This window comes from Hippoglossus stenolepis, chromosome 17 (assembly GCF_022539355.2).
Source record: "Hippoglossus stenolepis isolate QCI-W04-F060 chromosome 17, HSTE1.2, whole genome shotgun sequence".
Classification (NCBI taxonomy): Eukaryota; Metazoa; Chordata; class Actinopteri; order Pleuronectiformes; family Pleuronectidae; genus Hippoglossus; species Hippoglossus stenolepis.
The window spans coordinates 2,422,512-2,441,642 of record NC_061499.1 but is presented as its reverse complement, the minus strand read 5'-3'; the positions used below and the strand labels follow the sequence as shown (position 1 = coordinate 2,441,642).

General features: G+C 44.7%; 1 protein-coding gene and 1 long non-coding RNA gene across 2 annotated transcripts; both read left to right on the top strand.

Annotated features, from left to right (window-relative positions):
* Positions 1–306: 306 nt before the first annotated feature.
* Positions 307–2,311, top strand: LOC124855022. The gene is made up of 2 exons (XR_007034959.1): positions 307–1,955; positions 2,022–2,311. It is a non-coding gene; the product is annotated as an uncharacterized LOC124855022 (long non-coding RNA).
* A 1,767-nt stretch (positions 2,312–4,078) lies between these two features.
* On the top strand, positions 4,079–12,778 carry LOC118124834 (zinc fingers and homeoboxes protein 1). The gene is made up of 8 exons (XM_035183008.2): positions 4,079–4,405; positions 5,047–5,529; positions 5,921–6,547; positions 6,898–7,024; positions 7,384–8,592; positions 8,699–8,824; positions 9,198–9,667; positions 10,825–12,778. Exons 2-7 carry the CDS (start codon positions 5,165–5,167, stop codon positions 9,657–9,659), a joined length of 2,916 nt encoding a protein of 971 aa, XP_035038899.2. The 5' UTR covers positions 4,079–4,405; positions 5,047–5,164; the 3' UTR covers positions 9,660–9,667; positions 10,825–12,778.
* The last annotated feature ends 6,353 nt before the right edge of the window (positions 12,779–19,131 follow it).

The window sequence follows — 19,131 nt, the reverse complement described above, 5'->3', positions numbered from 1 at the left end:
TTCAAAAAGGCCCTACACTCCTGTCATTCAAAAGGCCTCTACACTGCTGTCATTCAAAAGGCCCCACACTCCTGTCATTCAAAAAGGCCCCCACACTGCTGTCATTCAAAAAGGCCCCCACACTGCTGTCATTCAAAACCAACCTCTTCAAACTTGCCTTCCCCAGCTACCCCACTAGGGGGTGGGGGGGTGGGGGGGGGGTAGCCACGCTTTGACCGTGGCGTGGCGTAGAATTTTGATGATTCGCCAAAAAAGAGGGATTTATTATAACTCCTCTGTGCAGTATTCTATCAGCCTCAAACCTCATTCACACATTCACAGTCCCGCCCTGATCAGATCCATGTGTCAATATTGCCTCATCATTACAGCGCCACCTGCTGGCTACAGGAAGTGACATGTTTTATACTTTGATGCACTGCTCCTGGCTGCTTTACCATAAACAGCTCAGTCAAGCCATTGGATCATGGTCAGAATTGTGACATTTCCTCAAACCGTGTAAACATTGAGGTGTGGCAAAGTTTCATTTATTATTATTATTATTATAAACTAGTCGATGTACAGGTATTATATTGTTATAGATAAGATAAAATGAATTAAATTTAAAAACAAAGTGTGGCTAACAGGATACAAATCTGTAGAATAAGAATAAATATGAATTCATTAATTATAAAAACTAAAATATTAAAACGTAATAATAGTATTATCTAATACTAGAAGGGAGACTTTGTTGTCGGCCATGTTTGAAGGTGAGTCTTCAGTTGAGATGAAATCATAAGAAATAAATGGGCAGTAGATGCAGTGATGCTAAAACTGCGATGATATGACGAGATCTGTACGTAGTTCATCTGTCGCTGAATTCTGGAGGAGTTGCAGTTGAGAGACTGAGTGGAAGTTTAATCAGGTGAAAAGAGAGACGTGATGATTTAAAAGTATGTATATGTAAAATTAATAACTTGTTCTTTGAGGTAGAAATTAAGTTTGTGTCTGAACTTGGAAGTTACTTCTTAAATCAACACTATGTAACTGTTACTGAGCAACAGCGCCCCCTGCAGCCACGCAAGGTGATTCAGTGGTTCAATGGTGTTGATTTGATGTCAGCAGTGAAGAGAAGAGGACCGAGGATTGAGCCTTGTGGAACTCCTTTTCTAATCATCATGACACTGGATCTTTGAATCACTAGAAGCTACTGCTTGGTTATATCAGGTCTGTGGGTTAGTGACCATTCTCTCTGTTCACAGTCAGTGAAGAAGTGAACAGTCAAGCTGCTGTTTCAAGGTAGAGACGTTGCATAGTGTTGATTGAATTGAATTTAATAGTGTCAGACCTTGTCTGGTAAAAGACGTCCGATTTTTTTAAACCTACATTTTTACTGGAATTATTGAGAAACTAAGAATCGAATAGATGTGGAAACAGATCATTGGATAAAAGAAAAAATGTGAACGGGAACATTTGCACCGTTACTCTATTTAATCTGCTCATTAAATTAAATATTATGTTGGATTCCTTATATAACTTGTGTGAAACAAGGTTTAAGTTGAAATTAAAAAGAATGAAATGTACTTTGATTTTGTTCAAACTGAGTGATGAGATCATTCAGAACAAATCATGTCATATATTTATAACTCAGGTATAATCAGGAGTCTTTTACATACACAGACACGTCCCTGCTGCAAATACAGTCTTTGTTTCTGTTGAGTATTTAAAGGATCTTTGCTTTTTTAATGCTGAGCTCTGGATTTAATGACTTCATTCATTGTAGAATATTATTTTTCTTGCTGGTGCTTAGTTTGCCTGTTATTTGATTTACAATCAGTTATTCTTTATTAAGTACTTTAAACTCACTTTATGTTTAGGAATTCATTTTACTGTTTTCAAACTGTTTTATAAATATCATTGTAATAAACCTCTTGAATCTGCTTTGTGTGTGAAATGGGTTAGGGTTATCTGGGGTTAGGGTTATCTGGGGTTAGGGTTATCTGGGGTTAGGTTTATCTGGGGTTAGGGTTATTATCTGGGTTTAGGGTTATCTGGGGTTAGGGTTATCTGGGGTTAGGGTTATCTGGGGTTAGGGTTATCTGGGGTTAGGGGTTACATTTATCTGCTCAGTGATAATGTACGAATCACGGGACATGTATTTGATATTTGTATTTTCTATTTTAAAAGTTTGCTTGACTTTAAGTCTCCAATATATCACTGTTGATCAATGCCAATGTTATTGATGTTAACTTAAGACACAGTTTCTCAAGTTTTCTCTTTGTGATTGTGTCTTTTTGTTAAAATCAAATAATTAAAGTGTGTTAGTCTGATTGAATCATTTCTGAATTGTGTGTTTGTTCTTGTGAAATCTACGTGTCGAGTACTATATTGTCTTTAAAGATGTAACTAATGTGATTACTATTTATTTAAAATGTAACTAGCTAAATACATGTGTGTGTGTGTGTGTATATACATACACACACACACATATATATATATACAGTGTCTCAGTACAGTGTACATGTACTTCACTGTCTCAGTACACGGTGTACATGTACTTCAGTCTTAGTACACAGTGTACATGTACTTTACTGTCAGTACAGTGTACATGTACTTCACTGTCTCAGTACACAGTGTACATGTACTTCACTGTCTTAGTACACAGTGTACATGTACTTTAATGTCTCAGTACACGGTGTACATGTACTTTAATGTCTCAGTACACGGTGTACATGTACTTTACTGTCAGTACAGTGTACATGTACTTCACTGTGTCAGTACACGGTGTACATGTACTTTACTGTCAGTACAGTGTACATGTACTTTACTGTCAGTACAGTGTACATGTACTTCACTGTGTCAGTACACAGTGTACATGTACTTTAATGTCTCAGTACACAGTGTACATGTACTTTACTGTCAGTACAGTGTACATGTACTTCACTGTCTCAGTACAGTGTACATGTACTTCACTGTCTTAGTACACAGTGTACATGTACTTTACTGTCAGTACAATGTACATGTACTTCACTCTCAGTACAGTGTACATGTACTTCACTGTCTCAGTACACAGTGTACATGTACTTTACTGTCAGTACAGTGTACATGTACTTCACTGTCTCAGTACAGTGTACATGTTCTTCACTGTCTCAGTACAGTGTACATGTACTTCACTGTCTCAGTACAGTGTACATGTTCTTCACTGTCTCAGTACAGTGTACATGTACTTTAATGTCTCAGTACACAGTGTACATGTTCTTCACTGTCTCAGTACAGTGTACATGTACTTTAATGTCTCAGTACACAGTGTACATGTACTTCACTGTCTCAGTACAGTGTACATGTTCTTCACTGTCTCAGTACAGTGTACATGTACTTTAATGTCTCAGTACACAGTGTACATGTTCTTCACTGTCTCAGTACAGTGTACATGTACTTTAATGTCTCAGTACACAGTGTACATGTACTTTAGGACAGAACACACTCCCGTCGTCTGTCTATGACGTAATGACGCACGCGAACCTTTTGCTGTGACGCTGACGTAAGAAAAAAACAAATAAACGTGTCAAGCTGACGTAAGTACAGGAACTAATGTTTTCTCTTTACAGGGATACCTTCAAAATAAAAGTCTTGGAATAGTTGCGCATTTAAACCATGCTGATGGTAATTTTAAAAACCGGCCTCATTTAGAAAAGCAGTCCGAGTCAAAACTGGTAAAAGATAAATAAATTAAAATCTATTTAAAAATAAAGATAATGAACAAGTAAAACATGTTTGAGACTGAGATCATAAATAAACTGAGTTACTGGCTCCAAATCACAAAATGTACATTTTAATATCAGAAAATTAAAATTAACATTTCATGATAAATATAGAATGAAAATAGCAAAATGTCTTTGTTTCAATTGTTAAGCAAATTTTCTTTTTTTTAAATATTATTGTAAATAAGGAAACAATATATTGTTATGGTTATTATTATTTCTTTGGTTTTACTTTTTATTATTATCATGATCGGCATTATTATTATGGATGTTTTAGCTTTTCACCCATATTTAAAATATTGAGGCTTTTAGTTTGAAATGCTCCGACCGGTAGTCGCTCTCTTGTAGCAGAAGAATAAAGATGGCCGCCGTCAGGTCGGTGGAAGAATCGGAGCCTTTTTTATTAAACTGTCTCTTTTACTAACGACGCGACGGAGCGAGCGATGCGGGTCGTGGAGACGCTCGCGGGCAGCGGAGCTAACGGGCGGTAGTCGGGCGCGTTCCCGGCCGTGAGAGCGGCTCAGCGTGCGGCTGAAGCCGATGGGCTCCTCGGTGTATTTGGGTAAAAAAGACGGAAGACTGCGCATCAACAGAGCGAAGCGGCGATGCTAACATGCTAACCTGCTAACGGGTCCAAGCAACATGTCGAACCGGAGCCGATTCTCCAGGTAAACACACCGGGCCGCCGGGGGAGGGTCTGCGGGTCTGCGGAGGGTCAGAGGCGGCGTCAGACCCGCCTCACACCCGCGTCCTCCGGAGAACTAACCCGTTAGACATCCAGTTAGCTAATGTTAGCTAGCTGCCGTCCACTTTCTCTTTATATCTGTGCGTCTGTGCGTGTGTCTGTCTGTCTGTGTGTGTTGGGTGTGTGTGTGTTTATCTGTGTGTGTCTGTGTGTGTGTGTGTGTGTTTATCTGTGTGCGTGTCTGTGTCTGCGCGTGCGCGTGGTTGCAGGGTTTCATTCATGTTTACCAACCAGCAGCAGATAAAGTGTCGTCAGCTCATATTTAAATCTTCCTTCTTTATCATGAGATAAGTGAGTTGGTCTCGGTCCTGGTTCGAAGCGTGCCCCCGGGCACCGGCAGGACGAGGCCCCCGGGCACCGGCCGGACGAGGCCCGGCACCGCAGGACTGACCCTCCTCTGCACTGACAGATGAGGGTTTGGTCGTTTTCTGTCTCTTTTTCTTTTATAAATGAGTTTTGTGACATTTACAGTCGGAGGCTCTAACAAATCACAAGCGTCCTCTCAGAAATAGTTCCCTCTGTTTCTCTCACTGTTGAGTTAAACTTTCACTTTTTCGTCTTCAGGAAATAAGAAAAGCAGAAGAATCATTTCGACCGACGACCTCCTTCTGTATGGAGCCACCACAGGACGACGTCAAGTGAGAGCGCAGACAGACAGACGCAGCACTCTCTTAACCGCAGGATGGCGAGCAGGAGGAAATCCACCACCCCCTGCATGGTTCCTCCCAGAGAAACCGTCGACTCAGACCAGGAGATGGAGGAAGTCACGGACGAGACAGAAGGGGAAGCAGAGGACAGTAATGGCGTGGGGACCATCTCTGCGGAGGTTTGCGACCTGTCGGCCGAGCAAGGGGGCGAGGCCGACGTCCGACAGGTGTCAGACCACTACCTGGACCTGAACATGGCCGAGGGAGGATACGAGTGTAAATACTGCAGCTTCCAGACGTCCGAGCTGAACCTGTTCACCATGCACGTGGACACGGAGCATCCTGACGTCGTCCTCAACACCTCCTACGTCTGCATGGAGTGCGACTACCACACCAAGAGGTGGCCTCTCCTAACACCGCTCTTCTGTCAAGACTAAAACTAAACTCTGTGAATCCAACCTGTCGTTTTAACGTTTTTATAAATCACTTGAAATCATTTTCACTCTTTGAGTCAAAACATTGTGGGTTAAATATGTTTGGATTCTGGAAGTTGTTTTGATCAGAGTCCGACTGATATGGATTTTTGGGGCTGATATCGATCTTAGTGTAAAACATTGTCAAAATGTTGATACTGATATATCGTCTAGTATATATGAATATAATTAATTCAGTGAGATGTCGTTATCAAACCCTTTTAAATGTAATCGTGTGAAGAGGTTTAAGTCTGTCTGTGGGTTTGTCTTTTCTTTATTTATGTCAAAACATATTTACCCATAATTCTCTCCCTCTAGTTACGACACGCTGCTGGCCCACAATGCTCGTCTGCACCCAGGTGAGGACAACTTCACACGGACGATGGTGAAGAGGAACAACGAGACCATCTTCCAGCAGACGGTCAACGACCTCACCTTTGACGGCAGCTTCGTCAAAGTGGAAGACGACGAGGCGGAGGAGACGTCCCACAAGGGCATCGCCCTCAGCAAGACGCCCATCATGAGAATCAAGAGCAGACTGGAGCCCAAGAAGTTCACTGCTACGCACAAAATGGCCATGGACGACATCATCAAAGTGGAAAGTGACGAAGAGGACGAGGAGAACAAGGAGCCGCCCACTCTGTCTCCCGCCCCGATGACCCCTGCCGCCATGACCCCTTGCCTCATCCCCATCTCCACGCCGCTGCAGCTCCAGGCCATCCCGCAGAGCATTGTGGTCAACAGCTCCAACGTGCTGCACATTAAAGGCAGCTCTGCCGGTGGCGGCACCGTGCTGCCCCCGGGGACGCTGGCTCAGGTTCTGTCGGCGCTGCAGCAGCAGCACAGCGCTCAGACCCAGACTCAGCTCCTCATCCCCATCAGCAGCATCCCCACATACAACACGGCCATGGACAACAACGTCCTGCTGGTCAGCGCCTACAACCGGTAACCATCTTATTTAAACTGTCAAATATTTAAAAACTACAACTTAATCTTATTCTACCAAAGTCACGAGCTTTCCAGACTTTTCCAGACAAACGTTAATCTATAAAAACTATGACCCGACTGATGTGGATATTATTTTGCACCGATATTAGGGAGTAAATCATTTCGGCTCAGATCTGCAAACAGCTGCAAACGAACAGAATGAAACACGGGCTGCAGAGATGTTTAGTTTGTAAAAGCCTCTCTGGTGTTTTCAGGTTTACTCTCACTGTGTTTACACTGCATGTTAAAAACCTGTCCTCTCTTTATTTAATCTCTAAATTTAGTCGGACTCTTATTTTGCGTCGCAGGTTTCCGTACCCCTCCGTCTCTGAGATCATGGGCCTGTCGTCTCAGACCAAGTTCAGTGAGGAGCAGATCAAGGTCTGGTTTTCTGCTCAGAGGCTCAAACACGGAGTCAGCTGGACGCCGGAGGAGGTCGGTGCTTTACGAGACACAAGACATCACGTGTGCACTTTTCACATTTGTCCCTCAAATGATGCTTTTCTAATGAGCAGGAAAGTCACAAAGTTTCAACTGTAAAATGTAAATGCATCATATTAATCCTTCCATTGTTTTAGCAGATTGGAATAGTGCAGGCTGCATTAATGATATCACTATTATCATTATTATTGTTATTAAGTATTGACAGATATGATACAGAAATAAATAATTCAAAGTTCGTCTGTTCACACCTGACATTAAGATGCGGCCTCAACGTGTCGTAGTGAAACTGCTTTGATCAGGTCAGCACGTCCCCGTGAAAATCCTTAACAGATCAGTCTTGCTCTCTGCAGGTGGAGGAGGCGAGGAGGAAGAAGTTCAACGGCACGGTGCAGAACGTCCCTCAGACCATCACCGTCATCCCCGCCAACATCGCTGCGGCCACCAACGGTCTGCAGTCCATCTTCCAGACGTGTCAGATTGTCGGACAGCCGGGCCTCGTCCTCACTCAGGTGGCCGGTAACGGCAGCACCTTGCCCGTCGCCTCCCCAATCACCCTGACGGTCGCGGGTGTCCCCGGCAACCAGCCAAAAGCTGCCGAACCATCGACGTCGGAATCAAAGACGGAGATGTCTGTGTCTTCGGCCAGCGTGCCGCTCAGTTTGGACGCAGCAGGGACGAAACCGAAGAAGTCCAAGGAGCAGCTGGCAGAGCTGAAGGCCAGCTACGGCAGGAGGCAGTTCGCCACGGAGGTGGAGATATCTCGGCTCATGCAGGTCACTAAACTCTCCAAACGAGCAATAAAGAAGTGGTTCAGCGACACGCGTTATAACCAGAGGAACTCGAAGGATCACCACGGCGTCCTGCTGAGTGAGGCGGTGCCCAGCAGAGCGGCGTCAGCAGGGGGAGGCAGAGCAGGAAGGACCAGCAGCGGGAGTCTGAACGACAGCAGCTACAGCGACCACGCCACCACCACCATTGTTATTGACTCCAGCGACGACGCCAGCGACTCCTCCCCGACCTCTGCCAACGCACCGGGGTCGTCCTGTCCATCCAGCGCCCCCAGGGTCAAATTCCGCCACGCCTTCCCTGACTTCACGCCACAGAAGTTCAAGGAAAAGACGCCGGAGCAGTTGCTCATCCTGGAGGCCAGCTTCCAGAAATTAGACACACCCTCGGACGAGGAGCTGAGCCGGCTGCGAGCAGAGACGAAGCTGACGAGGCGCGAGGTAGACGCCTGGTTCACCGAGAGGCGGAAAATGCCGCCAGCGGCCAAAGATGTCGACAGCGATGGAGAAGGAGAGAAGGTTAAACCGGCCTCGGCTCAGGAGAGGCACACGACTCCTCCTGGTGGCAGGAAGTTGGTGAAGAAGACGCCGGAGCAGCTCCACATCCTGAAGAAAGCGTTTGTCCGCACGCAGTGGCCGACAGCCGAGGAGTACGACCAGATGACGGAGGACAGCCGCCTGCCGAGGTCGTACATCGTCAACTGGTTCGGAGACACGCGCTACGCCTGCAAGAACAGCAACCTGAAGTGGTACTACCTCTACCAGAGCGGCAAGGTTTGTATAACCACGTGTCAGAACGACGTAGTTACTGTCAAACATGTTTTTATGCAACATGTGATTTTGGTTCCAACAACAGTCGTGGTGTTTTTTTTATGAACAGGAGGACGAGGCGCTGAACGGTGGCGCCAAGAAGAAGCCGAGGAAGCGTTACCGAGGTTGGTCCAGGAGGACGCGCCGGCCTTATCCCTGCAAACCTTCCCCACAGGGGGGCGCCACCGCCATCAAGGTCTGTGCACACATTAACCTGAAGCTGCTGGTGAAGGTTCAGCAGATTGAACCTTCACCAGCAGCTTGTTAACTAAATCTATCACGGGCTGTGGTTCAGAAGCTTTTAGAGCTTTTCAAGACATAATTCATTTTTATTTTGGGCTTAGGCTGAGATACATTTGTCTGATATTAAAATACAATGCAGTCCCAACAAATCTAGTGACTTGTAAACACAACCCTGTATGAAATCAGAGATATATGTGATATATCTGAGTTAATATCAGTCGTCTCATTGTATCTCTGATAAAATACAGAAAACATGTATCTGAAGTTTACCTCAGATAAAAACATGTTTACAGGCTTCTCTGGTTCCTCTCTTCCTCCCTCTGCAGGTGAAGTCCGGCAAAGCGTTTCTGAAGGACTACTTCCTTAAACACCGAGCCCTGAGTGAGAAGGACCTGGACGACCTGGTGACCAAGTCCAGCATGAGCTACGAGCACGTGAGGGACTGGTTCTCCTCCACCGCCAGGCGGGTGGAGGAGGGCAAGGAGCCGTTCAGTGACGAGGAGGCTGAGGGAGAGGACGCTGAAGGAGAGGAGGCTGAGGGGGAGGATGAGGAGGAGGAGGAGGAGGACGAGGAAGGGGAGGAGGAGGAGGAGGAGGAGGCGGCGGCGGCGGCAGAAGAGCACGGATGCAGCGAGGAAGAGATGGAGGTGAAAGAACAAGGAGAGGAGGCTTCAGATGACGAATGCAAGGAGGAAGAAGAGGAGGAAGAGGCGGAGTTGGAGGAGGAGATCCAGGAGGAAGCTGGAGAAGTCAGCCAATCACAGCCTCAGGCAGAGGAGCAGACATGAGCCTGCAGGTAAAGTAGGACTCGTAAATGACCAACTGACCAATACTTTTATTATCAATTTATATCATTTATTCAGTTGAACCCAATTAGACCAAAGATGCTCCAGGCAGCATCGTTCATTGTGAGGTTTGAATTCAGCCCAGACGTGATGTCACAGGCTGCAGCACTGTCCCTGAAGAATACTGCTTCTTTAACGAAAAGCACAAACTCTGACGTCGTGACTTCCTCTGAATGAAAAGAGCAGCAGACAGAACCAGCAACAGTCGTTAGCTGCAGCTCTGCTGACACATATTCAGTTAATCGTTTAACTTAGTCAAATCTGAACATTATCTAAACTCTGTCCTGGTGTCAAGTTGTCTAATTAATGATTCCAGTCACTGAGGAAGCTGGAAGCTTCTCGATATGTGAGGGTTTGAGTTTCTCTCTTTAGTAAGATTGAAAATATTTTATATATATATGTTTCCTCCTTCTCTCCCTGAACGTCTGTTCTCTGTGACTCTGCTGAGTGGGTTCCATCTCCTGTGAGAACAACTGACTGACAGTCAGCTTCAACTGTCACAACCAGCTGCAGTTGAAGAGTGAAGCTGAACTGAGATCAGTTAAAAACACTCTGAAGTTATTAACAACCAGAGTTTATCTCCAATATTCAGCAGGAAACTTTGAAACATGAAGAATTCTGAACAGAGTTTGGTGGATTTGTTACAGACAGAAAAAACTGACGCTGATGAAAACATAACCTCGTCTCTGGAGATAATTTGATCATATGAACAAACGTTCCCTCTCTATTTGGTTCAGAATGAATCCCCAGGTGTGGCTGCAGAGGGCGCTGTTTGCTCACTAAAAGATAGTGTTGCTTATTAACCTGAAGTAAAGTCATTAAATCAAGAATAAAACCTTAAAATTAGAAAATAGAAATATTATGAAGGTGAAAATACAAAGATAAAATCCTCCGATGTCTTTGTCCTGTTGATGCAGCAGGTTCACCTGAAACGTTCAGTGGCGACAACTTTATAAATAACTGCTCGTCGTCAGTGACTTAATTCATCTTCACCATAATATTCTTGTTCATTTTCTTCAAGAATTATCCTCAAACCAAAGTGACAATTAAAAATGCAGCAGCTGGAACATTATGAACACGCTGTTCTTTTATCTTTGTCTTTCCACAGAATTAGCATTGCTTCCCCCAACCGCGGAGCCGGCACAGACGGAGATATACAGGTATGTCAGTGTTTCTCAGCTGGCGGCTCGGGACCCAAAGACGCCGCAGGAAGCTCAGACAGATCACGTGACACTGAACCGACGGCGTTGTGCCTTCGAGTTGAACTTTGGGTCCCGATGAAGCTGAGAGGCACTGAGACAACGAGCGGAATTAAAGGACGTCAGGACTTGGTTTGTTTTGATGAACTGTGGGGACCAACTCAACGTCAAAGACGACGCTTCTCCCCGAGCGGCGGCGCCACGAGAGTAAGTTCCAGCTCTGCTCCTGTACAACTCACAAGCCTTTTACTCTGGTGAGAATGACGGGGCTTTTGTTTTGGCCTTTACGTCACTTTTCTTATTAAAAAAAAAAAAAGCGTTTTAAGGTAAACTTTGTATAAAGGAAAAAAAATCCAAAACATTTCAGAGGTGAGACCTCGCGTGGTTCTGTCGTTATTAAAAACCTTTTCTCAGGGGAACGTCTTCTCCCCAAAACCCGACGGTGAAAACTTCTTTCTCCTCTGAAAGAAAAGGTTTTGAAAACCACAACTGTCTGAATTAGTGCCATTCTGTTAATAACTTTGTTTTAAATTTAAAAAAAAGTGCTGGAATAAATTCCACGTTTTAACTCTTTTATATTTTTTCAAGTGATTTGTTACAAGTCTGATCGACATTTAATGGAACCTGATTCCATTGTGCGACTGTTTAAGTTCTTTGAAAAGCGTGATCATTTCCATGTTGGCAGGTGTTTGGGTCCATTCCGTTTCAAGGATGTCGATTCAAATTACCTCCAAACACAAACCTCGTGAATCACAGAAACACAAGTGAAGCCAGAGATAAAAACAGAAAACTTCTAGAATCCACCGTTAAACGTCAGAGTTTCGGACTGAAACGATCCCACTGTGGAAGCGTGTGGACGATGAGTTCAAATCACAAACTAAAACCTTCATCAACACAAAAGAAATGATGTTTATGAAGATTTTTCTCTATGTTAAATCTGTGTTTAGATTTTCAGAATAAAATATAATCATGGATCCTTCGGCGGTGAATGATTCACGTTCACCTCCTCGTCACGAGTCGTCTGCTTGGACCTCAGATTCATTTCTTCACTTGATCGACTTTAAAGGGATTTGAACCCAAATACTGTTTGTATCCTCGTCCAAAAATGAAATAAAGTTTATAAAGAGAAAAAAGCTAAGGCATGTTTGCTCTACTTCAGGAAACAGGCAACTTTACCTCAGAGAGTTAAGCTACAAAAACTCAGTAAGATTGTGACATTTACACTTTACGACAGTTTAAAAAATATACTGTATGCATGAAAATACAAGTAGGCGATATTATTATGTCTTTTCAGATGGCGTTTATTTGTCCTCGCCAAAGTAAGAGAATCACTTTAAAGAGAAATAAAGGAGACGTATAGTTATCGGTGCATTTATTTGCTCCAATACGGGTGAAACGAGTCGACAATAACTTTTCAGGTTTTCCACAAGAATCACAGACGATATTTTAGGGACATGAAAACAAAAGCACTTGGCTCGGTGCCGAACTTTTTAACTTTTTCATACATGTGGGGGGGAAAAATGAGAAGAAATAAGCTTTTAGTTTGCTTTTCTCAGCTCTTCCTGTTTACTGAACCATGCAGGAGCCTGTTAGCATATGCAAACGTCACAGAACAATCAGCGGGCAGAGCGGGGACTGTACAAACCTCTTTGATTCAGTTTGTTTCTATCAAGGTTTCTTCAGACACACGGGATCTTTATACGAGCTGTGTGATTTTGCAAAGTTAATTCTTTCTGCCCTTTCTTTAAATTGCTTTAATAGACAACAGTTGTTAGTAGATAATTTATTTATTATATCTGGATTTCATGAGTATCTTTTTTTTTTTTGTCTGCAAGCAAAAGAAATAAAAAGTGAAAAACCCGATTTGATTCAGCTGCTGTTTTTACTTTAATCTTTTCTATCTGTACGATCAGGACACGCTGACACGTACGTGAAGGTCGCCGCGGTGAACCTCCTCCTCCCGTTCACTTCCATCCTGTCCGAGCGTAGCACGGCTTCAGGAGCAGGTGGTGAACTTTGACCTGCGACGTCACAGCCTCGACAAATAGAAACGTTTGTGTGGGTGACGTCATTTTCGTATTATTAGAGAATAACGTTTTGGATCATTTGATGGAGACAAAAACCTTTGGAATCGAGGCAGTAACCACGGAAACAGCAGTTTGAACATCTGCTCACGTCAAACCACGCCCACTTTGCACAAAATCACAACACTTCTCTTGCGAGTTTGTGCCGACCACACTGACTGAAGATGGACGACGCGTCTCCACCTCTAGAGGCCGGATGATGTATTAAAGTAGCTTCACGATCCAGAAATCAAACTAAAATATCTCAGGTACAAACGCTGCTGTCTTGTGGTGATCGGTCCCGCCCATACACGCTCTTGACCAATCAGGAGTCAGTCTCAGCTGTCAATCATGACGTCTCAGCCTTTTGTTATATCATCAAATAACTGATTCAAACCAAACTGATCAGAAACACGTGAACAAACATCAGTGAGATGAGAACGACCTGAAACGACAGAAACATCTTTACAAACATTTATTTAATGTCTACTTTGATTTTTTTAGTTTGGTCCATGTCCCATCTGCTAACATGGAGGAGGGTTTATGATTTATACGGTAGCCTGCCACCAGGGGGCGATCAAAATGCCTTGGCTTCACTTTTAAGGAGCCATCATGTTGTCAGTCTGTATTTATGGTTTCTATGGTGACGACATTCCAAACAGATCCAGAATCATTTCATCTGTTTCTTATTGTGATAATTTATCAACAAACAAATGACGTATCTTCCATTTCATTACCTCATGTGATTAAAAACACACGAGGTGGAAGCAGCTGCTCTGATTCAGGATTTAAGAAGAACTTCGTGCAGAGAAAGATTTAACAGGCGCTTGTGTTACGTTGTTATTCATCACGTGCACTGATGTGATCATGGGAATTGAACCCATGTTCGGGGTTCGACCTGATTCCTGCTGCGTCATGTGAAAACTTTTCATCTTTTCTCTGAACCTCCGTATCTACGTCTTTCTTCTCACTCGTAAACAGCAGCGGCCGCGTTGTTCCCACACTGAGCCTCGATGACCCGCCTCAATCATTCAAGATATTCAGCGCCGGCGCCAAGTGCGCCTGGTGAAATGCCATAGAAACCAGCAGCACCATAGAAACCAGTCGAACCAGTCCAGGGAACACACTGTTCTCCACCAGATAAGAACCGCAGCCTTTGCATTCTTCCTCGCCTGAGCTCGGCCTCTGAGCCCGGCCTCTGTGCTCGGCCTCTCTGGTTGGTTGTCTCTTGATTAGTGGTGGAATATGTTTGTGTTTTGTCCGTGAGGTTCGGGGACGTTAGCAGGAGCCATGTTGTGGCTCTGTGAGGCGCTGTACCTGGGTCCGCCAGCAGGTGGCAGTGTGAGCTCACACACCATCCCTCCTGTCTCTACTGTAAATCATGTATGGCTGCTCGGGGTTATGTTCACAGATCTGGGCTCCAGCCAGACTCCCTGGAAGTTCACTGGCTGCAGACCTGCTGCCTCCTTCTCTCTTTATGGCATATTTCTCTTTTCTTCCTTCGTTTTTCAGTGGAACAATTTGGGGGAAAAGGTTGATTCATGTTCGTCTGAACACTTGTGCTCTGCCCCATTTTGTGGCGTCGGGTTTCCCTCAAAAACACCAGTTACATGCCACAAATGGTCTGGCAGGGGCCGCTGTGGAAACACGAGCAGACCGCCGGGCTCGCAGGGGATCGAACTTCCCCTGTTCAGCAGAGAGAAAGAAGGGAGGGAGGGAGGGATAAGACGGAAGAGCGAGACGGCCACCGAATAGTTAACCTGCACAAGACCCGTCTGAACCAGGGGTGGGACCTGCTCTCCTCCCTAATCACAGCTGGGGGGGGGGAGGAGGAGAAACAGGGGAGGAGGAGAAGGAGAAACAGGGGAGGAGGAGAAACAGGGGAGGAGAAACAGGGAGGAGAAACAGGGGGATGGGGGAGGAGGAGAGAGGGATGAGGAAGAGAAAATCTGAGTCGACACAAGTGGTGTAACGGGCTGAACTGTGTGTGTGTGTGTGTGTGTGTGTGTGTGTGTGTGTGTGTGTGTGTGTGTGTGTGTGTGTGTGTGTGTGTGTGTGTGTGTGTGTGTGTGTGTGGGTGTGTGTGTGTGTGTGTGTGTGTGTGTGTGTCAGTCAACAGGTTTATTGAACCATTTCAGGTCTTTTATCTCTTTGGAATCAGAGGTTAAAGTCAAACGCACATTAGAACTAGAACATGACTCTTGTCCTTCATAAGGATTCACTCAAGCTGCAGCAAATCACACAGACTCATAAATATCATTTTTACCAGAATCCTTCTCTTCCACCAAGTGACCTCAGAACCTCTTCAGTAGTTTCTACGTTTTCCTGCTCATTTAACAGATGAACACAACCTGTGGATCTGCAGACGCTGCATGAAGCTGAAGCTCATTTCAGACATGAAGTCTGGAAGATGTTGTCCTGACATGTTGTGTAGTCAGTGTTTGTGAAGCAGCAGGTTGTCGGGTCCAACTCCTTCAAACAGGAACATGTGGGAACATCAGGCGAGGAGGCGGAGCCTGTAGAGCAGCAGGGGCGGAGCCTGTAGAGCAGCAGGAGGCCGGACATGACGTATAAACTCTGCTGTGGAAAGATCAGTGTTGTTGTTTACAGCTCATCCACACCGGCGTCGGCCCTCATCACCAAAAGATCTGGAACCTCCTCGTGTTTCCAAGTGGACGTCTTTGTCTTCTACGTGTACGGCTCCTCTTCTTCATCCTGAGATGTTTGTGTTCTTCCAGTTTCACGTCACGTGTTAGAAACCTCATCAACACGTCCACTCGCTCTCTGGGAAGCTTCCACACATTGTCCTGCTGTTTCCTCACATGGACTCACTGACATGTTACACACATTTTACTAGGAGGCTGCAGGAGAAGATCCAGAACATGTCCAGAGACACTGACTCAGACATTTGTTCTCACACACAGAACCTCACCTCACCTGACCTCACCTCACCTGACCTCACCTGACCTCAGAGGAGCTTCATTACCTGAGTTGTGTCTCAACAAAGTGACTCAATCACGAATCACTGCTGATTTGCATCATTTCATTCAGCATCATCAGCATAGAAACGATTGCCTCATTATAACAGTTTAATCTTTTACTTTGCTTTGTTAGAAACGAAGTAAGATGCTGATGACTTTCTCAAATTTCATTGAAGGTTGAAAATGCTCATAAGCAGTTAATCCATGAATCTGTGGTATTTAATATGTGAACATGCCGACTCAGGGATTTGCGTCGAACACGTCTGTAATTCTCTAAACAAATGTAATGAATAAAAACTCGTGTGTGGGTCCCGAACCTTTTCATGAGGATGTTTCAGAGCGCAGACGTCCCGGCTGTGCTCGTCATCTTTTTTTTTTCTCCAGCCGATTACGCAGCAAAGAGCGAGCGAGTGAGAGGGAGGCGGGAGGCTGTCTGGTGCTGCTGAGGGTCATTCTGAGGACAGCTCTCCTCTCTTCACCCCATCCCCCTCCTCCTCCCCTCCGTCTCTCTCACGCCCCCTCATCCTATATCCCTCCCCCCTCCCCGTGCATCAGCACCTTGTGGTGCTCGCCGCCTGCGTCGCCCTCACATCCAAACGCCTGCGAGCCCGGAGCAGCGACTCGTCAGCAGCTGTTTCGTTCTGTGGAGAGAGATTTAAAAGGTGCGACCGTCCGGTGACAGAGTCCGGACGGATTCACCGGTTTATAACCACAGGACCACAAACGCACAATGAGCTGCTGTCGCGTGTTTCAACGACTCCGACAACTCCTGCACTTCTTCACATCGTCTATGAAACCAGTTCAGTTCTGTTTGTCATGGTGTATTATATAATTTGACATTATATAGTAAACGTGTGTGTGTGTGTGTGTGTGTGTGTGTGTGTGTGTGTGTGTGTGTGTGTGTGTGTGTGTGTGTGTGTGTGTGTGTGTGTGTGTGTTCTCTTGTGTTGATACTTTGCTCCTCAGCGACTCTTCACACTCTCGTGCAGCTCATGTTGGACTCTGTCCTCAGAGCTCATGTTGGACTCTGTCCTCAGAGCTCATGTTGGACTCTGTCCTCAGAGCTCATAATTCACAGAAAGGTTCCGACCTGCTCGTCACACCTCGAGGCTCCTCCCACCTGTGGGGGGGGAACTCTACAGACATGTAGTCCCGGCTCTGTGAGGAGATGAGAGCTTCACGCTTCTGTGATAATCCCTTTAACATGAGAGCATCCCCCAGGAACGTAATAATACACAGCTTGGTTGGTCGTCCTCGTGACACCTCCACATGGACCAACAAGACGCCACGATGTCGTCGTTTGTCAGAAAAGAGATTTGATTTGATCTGTAAAATATTATAAATATATCGATACTCGCCTCCTAAACAAAATCTACAAATTATTCTCAGAGAAAATAAACGAATTCTGAAGAACGATCTCACAACGTTATCAAGAGATTCCTGGATCCGCCCCTTTATCAAGAGAAGAAGAAGAACCAGACGAAGAGTCAGAAGAAGAAAAGAGAAAATAGAGAGTAAGTATAAATAAGTATAAATAAATCATTTACTATCAATAAAATCATTACTACAGTTTATAAACTGGTTCCTGATTGGATAACGTTTCCAGTCACAGATTTATCTCCCGAGCTGAAGTTGAGAAAAATTAGATTTAGTTTCCGTTATCTCTCGTTGTCATGGTGACGAGTGATAACCGAAAAGTCTGATTGGCTCATTTAACGACTTTTCTATTTGTTGTGAGTCACATTATGAACAGGACATTAATTATGGCTCCATGTTTAATCCACAGATTAATCTGCTGCTGTTATTTGTCTTTTTACAAACAGCAATTTGAACTAAATCCACATCATCTGCTGCAGCTTCTACTTGTTTTTGTCGTATAAAATGTATAATGTATATTGTAAAGTTTCTCATTTGGTTTATTTATTGTATAATCCTCATATTTTTGTGCTTATATTTTATATTCTCTGTGTATTTTAATTATTGTTTGGAGCAACTGATACAAAAGTCAGTTTCTCTCGAGGATCAATGATTGTTTTTGGTTATTAAATTAAAAGTTATAAAGGATGTTTCATCAGAGAACATAGAAATCAAATCGTAAACAGTAAACATCATGTTACACTGTAAAACCAGAGATCTCTGGGTGTTAAATTTAGACCAATACAAAGGTTCGATTAAGAAACAGTTCGTCCCAACGTCTCGAGGGAATTTCTTCAAATTGAGTCCAAGTATTCACTTGGACTCAAGGATTCTCCACTGATCAGAATTTGGTGGTCAAAGGTCAAAGGTCAAGGTCAAGGTGACCTCACCTCAGGAGCACCTGATGGGATTTATCAGTTACTAACAAAGAGCTGTGGAGATTCTACTGCGACGTCAACAAACACATCTTCTGCAAATGGTTTATAGATTTGCTGTAAATTAACAACATATCCTCACTGATGGAATTACTTTTAGAACTAAATGTAAAGTGGATGAATGTGACGAGGTGAAAATCCTCTTTCCTTAAATCAGAGTTTCCTCAAACATGATGCTGTTTGTTTTAAGTTGGAAGACAGGAAGTAAAAAAACAGAAGAATCTGTGGAAATCTGAATCTTCGGTGTGAACAGAGAAAAACTAAAGGTCAAACTGAGGACACTGTGTGTGTGTGTGTGTGTGTGTGTGTGTGTGATGTGGTGGAAACCCGGCCTGCGTGACGGCTCTTCCCAGAATGCCGAGCAGCTGAATGTACACGCGGGCTCATGTAGTCCAGCGCTCTCCCGTGGTCATGTGACCCACCTGCTCACCGTTTGTTCACAGGGTCCAAAACCATCCGCTCGCCGCCGCTCGCCTCAGTGCATCAGTAAACCTACACGCACGCCAACACGTATGCACGAGACACGCACGAGCGCACAAACACGCTCTGATCCGCCGCCAAGCGCAAAGCGTCTCAACAGGAGAGCGTGTGGTCGCTGCGTGTCCTCAGGTGACCCCACATGCAGCTTTAAATAGAAACGCTTTTATCTCAGCGACACACGACCTGCTGCTCAGGGACCAATCAGCTGCTTCCACTGGAAACCTCATCGAGTGCTTTTACAATATGATCACATCTGAATCTGCAACATGGACAAGTTCAAACGTCCTCATCAGTCCTCATCGAGGCCGAAAGACGAGATCCTTCTCTTTCTGAGTCTCTCT

Coding starts and splice junctions, on each gene's coding strand:
- LOC118124834 (XM_035183008.2), top strand. CDS start 5,165: ATGGCGAGCAGGAGGAAATCCACCACCCCCTGCATGGTTCCTCCCAGA. Junction 6,548..6,897: donor CTGGTCAGCGCCTACAACCG/GTAACCATCTTA, acceptor TTTGCGTCGCAG/GTTTCCGTACCCCTCCGTCT. Junction 7,025..7,383: donor TCAGCTGGACGCCGGAGGAG/GTCGGTGCTTTA, acceptor TGCTCTCTGCAG/GTGGAGGAGGCGAGGAGGAA.